The sequence below is a fragment of the Martes martes genome, assembly GCF_963455335.1.
Source record: "Martes martes genome assembly, chromosome: 10".
NCBI lineage: Eukaryota > Metazoa > Chordata > Mammalia > Carnivora > Mustelidae > Martes > Martes martes.
In genome coordinates, this window is record NC_137898.1 from 60262476 (window position 1) to 60273456 (window position 10981).

General features: G+C 42.3%; 1 protein-coding gene across 1 annotated transcript; it reads right to left on the reverse strand.

Moving 5' to 3' along the window:
• Nucleotides 1-4847: 4847 nt before the first annotated feature.
• LIPT2 (lipoyl(octanoyl) transferase 2) lies at nucleotides 4848-7637 on the reverse strand. The gene is made up of 2 exons (XM_080815492.1): nucleotides 7146-7637; nucleotides 4848-6618 (listed from the first exon to the last, which is right to left on the reverse strand). Exons 1-2 carry the CDS (start codon nucleotides 7609-7611, stop codon nucleotides 6389-6391), a joined length of 696 nt encoding a protein of 231 aa, XP_080671618.1. The 5' UTR covers nucleotides 7612-7637; the 3' UTR covers nucleotides 4848-6388.
• Between the last annotated feature and the right edge of the window lie 3344 nt (nucleotides 7638-10981).

Below are 10981 nucleotides of genomic sequence, written 5' to 3' on the forward strand. Positions count from 1 at the left end.
AAGACAGGGAGGAAGTCCCTGTGTCCTGTGTCCTCAGGGCCCAGCGCAAGCCAACACACCTCACACTGGCCATCCCAAACCAGTCATGTTATCTTCAGTTCCCAGTAACACAGATTAAATGCACGGTAGCCAATTAGAGCCTACCGAGATGAGGGCAGAGGTGTGGAGTCTGGAAGCCATGTTATGTGAAGAACAGAAGAATCAGGAAAGTTAAACTTGAAGAAGAGACCACTTCTGGAATAGAATTCATTTGCTGGCCCAACAGGCCATTTCTGGGTACCTCTTTTGTGTGAGGCCCTAGGCTGGACCTGAAGAGGCCACAGAGGATGCCGCTACAGTCCCTGCCTGGAGAGCTCACAGTCTGGACAGGGTCAGATGTGGAACAAAGTAACTGTAACACAGTGTGGCCACTGCTATTAGACAGGGATATAAGTAGGACATGGCCAGGAAAGGACTCTGAGAGAAGGCATCGCAGGAGGGTAGGGTTTTGACGTGTTGGAGGCGGGTTTCAGTTTAGGAGGAAGAATAACTGTCTAACAATTAGAATTCTGTAGGAATGGAAGACTGCCTGAGCATGGCCACAATGAGCACAACACAGACTGGATACTGATATCTGTCAACAAAAGAACCAATGTGGAGGCGATAGGGAACTCTTCGTAACAACATAGATATGAAATTTGCTTCCTTTTACATGCTGCGTACTAGGTTACAAACACAAACAAACAGTGCCGGGCTTAGAAAAACCCAGGATTTAGGTATTACAAAAATGTGACACTTTAGCCTTGTATCAGTGTCTCTTGAATTTGAATAATATATGGATTCCTCAAAAATTATTGAGGTACTCAAAGCTGGCAATCTAAATATGTTCAAATTTAACTTGGTATAAACTCTAATGTAACTATAAGAGAAAATATTTTATATAGATAATTTTTATTCAATACAAACTTTTATTGAATATGAACAAAACTAAAAAACAATTAAAATACCAATAACACTGATGCTACTGGTCGTGTTGAGTTATATCAACATTCTCCAGCTAGTAAGTGAAGAAGCATGTCAGAATCAGAGTATTAAATTTTGTAAACCCCTAACCAAATAATGAATCTAGGGAATAATCATCATGAAAAAGAAAAAAAAAACACAAAGATACTGCATGCCTTAAGAACACACCAGCATTTATGAAGCTGACTTGCCAAATCATATCACGTGTCAGGCTTTATCTTTCAAGATTCAGGAAACACAGGGGAAAAAAGCTTAAAAAAAAAAAAAAAAGGTTGTGGGAGGAATCTATAGGTGAGGAGACTAAGGAGACATTTATGAGACATGTGAACCAAATCCAGTATTTGAATCCTGATTTGAACAAACCAACTGTGGAAAAAAAAATAGGAAGTTCAGCAAACAGTTGGAAAAATCTGAATACTAAATGAATATTTGTTGATATTGAAGTATTTTTTTTGAGCCCTTATCTTTGGGGAATACATACTGAGGTATTTATGGATGAAATAATATGGTTTCTGTGATTTGCTTCACAATAATCCAGGGAGTAAGCCAGAAGTACTTCCCAGTTTAAACAAATTAAGATTGGCCATGAGTTGATGATTGCTTTAGCTGCCTGATGGATAAATGGGGTTCATTGCTGTATGTTAAAAAGATTTTATATCAAAAAACTTAAAAAATGAAAAAAAATCTAAGATGCTGGAACATTAAAAATGGAGGCATCTCCCTTGTACATTACTGATGGGAATATAAATTGGTGTAACTTTTATGGAAGGTAATATGACAGTATCTATTAAAATAAAAATGCACATGGAGCACCTGGGTGGCTCAGTGGGTTAAGCCTCTGCCTTGGCTCAGGTTATGATCTCAGGGTCCTGAGATGGAGCCCCACATCAGGCTCTCTGCTCGGCGGGGGACCTGCTTCCCCCTCTCTCTGCCTGCCTCTCTGCCTACTTGTGATCTCTTTCTCTCTGTCAAATAAATAAATAAAATCTTTAAAAAAATAAAGTAAAATAAAAACGCACATATCCTTTGACTCAGAAAATCACTTCTAAAGATGCAACCCTTGTATTCACCAAATGTAACACACACACACACACACACACACACACTCACACACAGAATTTTCATTGCAGCCTTGCTTGTAAAAGCAAAAGGTTACTAATAACTTAAATGTCCTCAATAGAGAACTAGCTAAATAAATCATAAGAAATCCACTGAATGGAATACTTTGTAGTCACTTTTTAAAAAGATTTAATTTATTTATTTGACAGAGAGACAGTGAGAACAGGAACACAAGCAGGGACAGTGGGAGTGGGAGAAGCAGGCTTCCCACTGGGGAGGGGGCTGGATGTGGGACTCCATCCCAGGACCCTGGGATGAAAACCTGAGCCGAAGGCAGACGCTTAATGACTGAGCCACCCAGGCACCCCTCTCTGTAGTCATTTTTAAAAATGAGGATTCTCTTTATATACTAATCTGAAACAACCTCCAAAATGCAATGCTGTGGGTATAGTATGTTAATATATGAAAAACATGTATACAATCATGCATGCTTATATATGCATAAAATATCTCTGAAGTGTATAAAAAACAATTTACCATCACTTGGGCCTCCAGGAAAAAAAAACAACTGAGTTTACAGGGGAAAAGAATAGGAGCAAGAATTACATTTCAATGCCACCATTTTGTACCTTTCTAATTTGCATTACCTATATTTAGAAAAAACTTGAATTCTAAGTTTTAAAAGAAATAAATTCTACGTTTTAAAAGAAATAAAAACAAATTATATTTTAATTATATTATGATTATATTTTAAGACATTCAAAAATATAATTGTAAAGATTATGTAGCAATGTGGGAAAGTGTATGTAATATTAGGTTTAGTTTAAAATATACATAATTTTATCCACACAATAATGACAAGTACTTAAAATATGTCTGTTAGTGATCAAGCACCAAAGACACACAAACGTAGGGAATTTGTTGTCAGGTGGCAGTACAAGCATTGTTTTATTTTTAAATTTTATAGATACTATAATATGATATGATTATATGTATGATAAATTGTAATTTGGTGAAAAGAAGAATCAGATTTAGACTGGAAATATCTGATTTCCACAGGGCTTTCGGAGAGAGGATTTTTGCAAGAAGTTACATCTGGTTACGCTGCCGGAGCTGGCTCTCTGTGGCTTCCTGCCAGCTTCACCAGAGGAATGAGATGCTGAACCAGTCACTGTGGCTGGTCACGTCCTTACATTTAGCACCTATGTACCACACCCTGGACAATCTGTTTATTTATGAGGAAGAGATTCTGTACAAACAAGAAGAAGCCTTCTGGAGGTAGGAAAACCAGGGTGTTAAAAATCCTTCTTCATAAACTCAGCTTCCTTCCTTGAGGAAGGGCCCCTGCGGGAAACCGGAAGTGGGCTCTGTCCAGGCAGGAAGAAGAGCCAGGAACCCACAGCAGCAGCCTGACCTGATCCCATGGGCCTGGCCTCTGCCGACCCCTGGCCTTCTGCTCTGCATCCTCTTGGCTCTGCTGACCCACAGTCCACCTGTTCTTGGAGACTTGGCTCTTCCAGGATGCCTGGAAATCCCAGGCTCCCGTTAGAGTGGTGTGACGTTGTCCTGTTGGTTACCCTTCCAGAGGGAAAGAGAAACCCCAAGGGGCCTGACACCAGCAATTCAGTGCCCCAGCTCAGAAGTGGTATGTCACCTCCATTCATAACTCATTGATCAGAACAAGTTGCTTGGCCCCAACCAACCACAAGGGAGTCACACAGTACAGTCCTGCCTGAAATATCTGGTGAACCACATTAATAATTAGCATATATTTCCTGATGTCTATTCTGTGCCAAGCCTTGGGCCTAATGAAATGAAGGCTCAGGAAGGTCAGGTAACTCAGTCATTACACCATGCAGAATGATTCCCAGTGTTCCAGAAACATGGGACAGGCTGCTGAGACAATGTACTTAAGAGGGCTAACACAGTACCTGGTACTAAAAATAAGTGCTGAATAAATGTTTCTTTCCCAATCTTTGGAGGAACTCAAGACCAGCCTGTATAGTCACTTTATTAGCGTTGCTAGAGAGGGTAGTCGAATACTAGATGGGGAGCAACACTGTGCACAGCCTTCCAACCATGAGAATCTAACTCACTTTTCCTGGAATAATTATTTCCCTTTTTGGCAATAATACTGCAAAGTAATTATCAACTACTATCCACTCCCCACATTCCTACAATAGCACTGTTGGCTCCATAGAGGGAAAACAAAAGGGATATGGGTAAATAATGGGTGGACAATCCACCAATCAACTAATATTGACCAAATGTTCATGACTTGTAAATCATACTGTCCTGAGCACTAAGTCAGTGTGCACAGCAGGAAAAGAACATGAGAATGGCCTTATTATCTGGCACCTAATCCTGGCTTTGTGATTAACTCACTGTGTTCTTTGAATAAGTTTCTTCCCAAGTCTTGGTTTCATCTCTGTACAATGAGGAGGCAGGTATATACCTCCAAAGTCCATTCCAGCTTGAATGATAAACTGATAAAAACTGTGTGCAGAGTTAAACATCAAACCTCAGAAGTGGGAAGACTCACCTTTCTTCCAGAAGCCAATGGGGCCACAGGACCCTGGAAGCTCACGTCTTCAGATACATTACCTAAAGCTAAAGCTGCACTTTGCAATGTGGTAGCCACTGGCCACACGTAGCTACTGAACTTCTGAAGTGTGAAAATTCCAAAATGAGATGAGCTACAAGGAAAATACACACTGAATATCTAGATATGGCATGGAGAAAAGGAATGTAAAAAAATTTTTTTTTTTATTTATTTATTTGTCAGAGTGAGAGAGAGGGAGAGAGCGAGCGAGCACAGGCAGACAGAGTGGCAGGCAGAGGCAGAGGGAGAAGCAGGCTCCCTGCCGAGCAAGGAGCCCGATGTGGGACTCGATCCCAGGATGCTAGGATCATGACCTGAGCCGAAGGCAGCTGCTCAACCAACTGAGCCACCCAGGCGTCCCGGAATGTAAAAAATTTTTATATTAGGTTAATTACAGTGTTATTAATGTCAACTTGTTTATTCTTCCTTTTTTGATGTGGCTATTGTAAAAGCAAAATTACAGTGTGGCTCACGTTGTATTCCTATTGGACAGTGCTTATATAGGGGAAACTGAAGCCCAGAGAGGTAAATGACTTGCCCAAAGAGCTGGGACTGCAGCCTGGGTCACCTTTCATTCAAGGATCTTTCCACCATAACTGCCTATGTTGGCCAGTTTTGAAGATGGTCCCTGATGATCTTCACTTTCCCTCACCCTGTGTAGTCCCTTTCACACTGAGTCGGGTTCATCTATTGGGAAATGGTAGAAATGACTGTGTAACTTCCAAGGCTCTGTTAAAAGACCTTCTGGCTTCCACCTTATCTCTTCTGGCATCAGTTGCTCTGGGGGAACAAGTGGCTCTATGGAGTGGCCCACATGGTGAGGAACACAGGCCCCGTCATCAACCAGTACCAATGATGCAGAGCGAACCATCTTAGAAATGGATCCTCTATTCCCAGTCAAACCTTCAGATGACAGTTGATCCTGCAGACATCTTAACTACACCTCATGAGAGATCTCAACCCATAAATCACCCAGCTAAGCTTTTCCCAAATTCCTGACCCACAGAATATGTGAGATAATGTTTATTGTTTTAAGTCATTAAGTTTTGGGGTGATTTGTTACATAGCAATGAGTAGTTAATACACAGCCTTATAAATTTAGAGATCTCATTTAAGGAAAACTTACTTCTACCTTTGGCATTTGTACAGTGTATATTATTCTTGTCTTTTCCTGGCCTCTGGTCTGGCTCAGGTTACCTAACTAAAAATAGCTATCAGGCTTGGCAATCCAATGCAGGAAGTCAAGATCCCATTTTATTCTTTAAAGATTCCTTTCCCTTTTCCTTTTATTGCAGAAAGCTCTCCACCATATCACTTTCACCTGGGCTATCTAGAGATATGATTCCCCCCAAAATCAAAGGAACTAGAGCCCAGAATCACCAAATTAAATACAGTATTTAGAAAGTGATAAATACTTGAAAACTGATTCTCTATATCTGAGTTTCTCTAAGCTGAGAAAACGGGGGGTCAATAGTAGTGCTAATGTCTTCCATTTATACATCACGTGTTGCTTTTCATGTTTTCGCATCTACCATATCTGAGGTAGGTGAGAAGATATAAATAAGCCAGCAGACATAGGGAAACAATGGCTAAGAGCTCATACTTCGCTCATAGTCTCATGGTGAATGAATGACAGGGCCAACTCTAGAATCTGGGTTTCAGTGACTCCCAAGTCAGTCTGGGTGCTTTTCAAGCAGGACCTCCCAGCTGTGATAACATGAACACTCAGTTGGAGCTGTTTTCTGAGATCAACGTGCACTTGTAGATCTCTTTAAAGGCGACAAGGAAAGGTGGTATTACTTCATCCACAGTGACATGCCTTTGGAGCTCCTCACTCAGAGAGGTGACACCTGTCCCAACCAGCCCGCAGGGGACAATGTGATCAAACCACACAAGGTCTGTAGAACAGTTCAGAGCCAGGCCGTGGGACGTGATGTGCCTTCCACAGCGGACTCCTGCAAGACAAGAAAAAGGGTCTCAGAGTAGATACCCTTCCCGGGCTTCAGGATCCCCCTCAGTCTGATGAAGGAATCGGACTCCATCACTGGTTTTCCAGCTTTGTTTCTGAGCCACCCAAGAGCTTGGGCATAGGGGGTGGGGGTGGGGGTGGGGGAGGCTGGGGAGGGGTGTGTGGCTCCACAGCTCCTGCACTTCTTATGGAGATTCCAGAAAATATCTTTTAACAGAGATTCTGTTGCTTAAAAAAAAAAAAAAAGAAGTTTGAAAATTACTAAACTCCATTATTGTCCAGGCATTGTGACTCATTGGAAGTAACCTGACAATTCACTTCTCGAAAAGATGAATGCTGGATGAGATGACCACTGAGGGCCCTCCTGGATCAGTAAGAAGGCTTAAAACATCAAACGCAGCTGGTAGTTCTGATTCAAAGCCTGCGCCAGATACACTTCCGCCCAGCCCAAGTTTGCTCTCCTCTCCATTGGTCCAGTCCCGCCAAGCCCCGCCCCCGGCCCACGGCACTAACCTATTGCGCAGATCTTGCGCTCCCCGAGCCAGACGCCGGTGTAGGGCGGGGGCCGGGCGCGGGCGCCTCGCAAGTTCTGGAACTCGCACAGGCGCACGGCGCACGCCTCCAGCGCCGCTACGTGGGTGCGCAGGCGCAGGCCCAGGCGTCTCAGGTCTAGGACTGGGTGGCAGAGCAGCTGGCCTGGGCCGTGGAAGGTGGCCAGGCCGCCGCGGCCTGTGGTGCGTACCTCGGCGCCCAAAGCCCGCAGCCGCGCCGTCTCCTCCGGCGTCAGACCGCCGCGCAGCCCGGAAGTGTACACGGGCCCCGCGGGCTCGCAGAGCAGGAGTGCGCCCGCCTCAGTCCCTGACAGGGCCTCAGTGCCTGGCTCGGCCTGCAGCCGCCGCAGCCAGCGCTCCTGCAGGGCCAGCAGCTCGTTGTACGGTAGCCGGCCCAGCAGCACCAGGCGTACCGCTGGCAGCCGCATAGCTTCAGCGAGGGAATCTGCGAGGTTCCGCCCCCTGCCTGGGCTGGAAGCGTGACAGAAGGGGCGGGGACTCAGAGGCACGTCCCCAGTGGCCGCTCCTAAGCGCTGGTCGCAGGCTGTAGAGAGATTGTGGGCCCAAGACCCAGTATCAGGTGTGTCTCTTCCACTCATTCAACAACCAGTGGGCGCTTGATACAGTGGTGCACAGTGTATGGCGGGAAAAGTCTGTGCTGGGAAGCTTACAGTCTAATTGCAGACAATAAGCAAGTATTAAAGCATTAAATAAATAAGGTTATCTCATATTCTGAAAACTGTTAGGAAAAGAATATAAAATAGGGTAATGTGTGTCCTGGGTGGAATTACCCGAGGAAGAGAGCGAAAAAGAGGTGAACGTGCAGAAAGTTTATGATGGGAAGCTGTAAGAGTGATGGAACCAGGGTTCGCAGCGGGAGAAGTTAACCTGAAACAGTCGCTGTAGAGGCCTCAGCCTATCTCAAAGAATGCTCTGAACCGGGGATGACCTTTAAGAGTTATTCCGAATTAAAGAACAGGGGCCAGAAGTTTTTATTCCTATCACTGAGCAGTGATAGAGGCTCTATCTGTAACTCTCGGCAAGGGAACTTCTGTGGAAGGCAATTCCCAGAGAAGAATTATGAGCCAGAAGCAGCATACTCTCAGAACCTGGGGGAATGATTGGCTGGGTCCTGAGGGTGGATCTGGACCACAGTATCCATTCTGTTGTTTCAGATTGTCATTCAAATAAATTGAACTAATTCAATAAACTTTCACTGAGTACCAACTTTGTTAGGCCTATTTCCAGGTGAAGAGGATACATAAGGCTATCCCACCCCTTAGTCCTAATAGCATAAACAACTTGGTTATTAGATCCTCAATCTGTCCTCTGAATTTATCTTCCAAGCTAAAGGCAAGGATTATTCAATTGAAAAGAAAGAAAAACGAAAATAAGAAAGCAGGAAAGTGTAGACAATAGTGTAACAAATTATTGTTTACCCATCATCCAGCCTTGTCAAATTTTGATATTTTACTATTTTTGCTTAGGTCTTTTTTAATTTTAGAAAACTAGTAACTTCCCTCCCTTAGGTATCTGAAAGACATTTCTTAATATAGACGTAGAAATCCTATGCAAATATTAGCTAATTGAATCCAGCAGTGTATAAAAGAATTAATACATCATGATGAAGTAATGTTCATCCCAGGAATGCAAGATTGGTTTAACATTATAAAATCGAATAATATAATTTGAAAAACCATATGATTATTTTCAGTAGGTGCAAAAAAAGCAGTTGGCAAAAATCAACACCCATCCTGACTAAAACTCCCTGCAAACTGGAACAAACTAGGAAGAGAAGAGAAATTCCCCAGTCTGATGAAGGGTATTGCATCATTCAGGGTTCAGACAAGAGAGAAACCACAAAGGTAACATCTAAATTAATTTTGTTTATTTTGAGAAAATTGTAGACTCACATACAGTTGTGAGGAATAATACAGAGAGATCTTCTGTACCCTTTACCCAGTTTTCCCTAATGGTAATGTCTTGCCAATGTCACAATTAGGATATTGACATTGATATAGTCAGGATACAGAACATTTCTTTCTTTCTTTTTTTTTTTTTTTAGATTTTATTTATTTGACTGACAGATATCACAAGTAGGCAGAGAGGCAGGCAGAGCGAGAGATAGGGGGAAGCAGGCTCCCCACTGAGCAGAGATTCCAATGCGGGGCTCAATCCCAGGACCCTGGGATCATGACCTGAGCCGAAGGCAGAGGCTTTAACCTACTGAGCCATCCAGGCTCCCCACAGAACATTTCTATCACCACATGGATCCCTCATGTTATTCTTTTATATCCACCCCCACTCCCACGGAAACACAAATCTGTGTTATATAAATGTAATGACACAATGTGTAAATTTTTGGAATTCACTTTTTTTTCCTTAGCATAATTTTCTGGAGACTCATCCAGGTGGTTGCATGTAACAATAGTCCGTTTCTTTTTTTTGATGAGTGGTATTCCATGGTAAGGATGGAACACATTTTGTTTATCTATTCTCCCACTGATAAATAGCTAGATTATTTCCAGTTTTCAGAGAACCTGCATAAAACTGCTACAATTATTTGTATACAGGGTATTTCTGTGTGACCACAGGTTTTTATCTATCTGGAATAAATGCCGAGGAGTACAATTGCTGGGTCTTATGGTGCTTGCATGTTTCATTTTTTAGAAAAACTGCTCTCCAGAGTAGTTGTCCCATTTTCATTCCCACCAGCATTATATAATAGAGTGATTTAATTTCTCTGCATCCTTGTCAGCATTTGGCATTGTTATCATTTTTTAAGATATTCTAGTAGTAGTATTTTGTTGTGATTTTAATTTATATTTCCCTAATGGCTGATGATGTTGAACATTTTTACTGTGCTTATTTTCAACCTGAATATCCTCTTCAGTGAAATGTCTGTTCATGTATTTTGCCCGTTTTCTTTTTTTCCTTTTTTTTTTTCAAGATTTCATTTATTTATTTGACAGACAGAGATCACAAGTAGGCAGAGAGGCAGTCAGAGAGAGAGGAAGGGAAGCAGTCTCCCTGCTGAGCAGAGAGCCCGATGCGGAGCTCGATCCCAGGATCCTGGGATCATGACCTGAGCCAAAGGCAGAGGCTTTAACCCACTGAGCCACCCAGGTGCCCCTTTTGCCCGTTTTCTAATTGTGGTCTTTTAATGTTTAGTTTTTAGAATTCTTTATATATTCTCAGTTCTAGTTCTTTGTCAGATACATGGTTTGTAAATAGTTCTGCCCAATCTGTGGCTTGTTTCTTCATCCTCTTAATATCTTTTGAAGAGCAAATGTTTGTAACTGTGATAAAGTCCAATTTATCTACTTTTCCTTTCATGAATCAAGATTTTGGTCTAAAAAGTCTTTGCCTAGCCCTACATGCTGAGGAGTTTCTCCTGTGTTTTTCCCCTATGTTTGGAAACTTTGGTCATGCTTTTTTTTGGAGTTTTTTTGGTTTGTTTTTTTGTTTTTTGCCTATGGATATCCTATTGCTCCACCACCATTTGTTCAAAAGCCCATGTTTCCTCCATTTAATTGCTCTCACACCTTTGTAAAAAACCAGTTGGGCATAAATCCCTAGCAGATACCGACAGCGTTTTTCACAGAACTAGAACAAATAATCCTAAACTTTGTATGAAACCACAAAAGACCACAAATAGCCAAAGCAATCTTGAAAAAGAAGAACAAAACTGGAGCTATCACAGTCTTGGATTTCTAGATATACTACAAAGCTGTAGCAATCAAACTAGTATGGTAATGGCACAAAAATAGACACATAGATCAACAGAACAGAACTGAA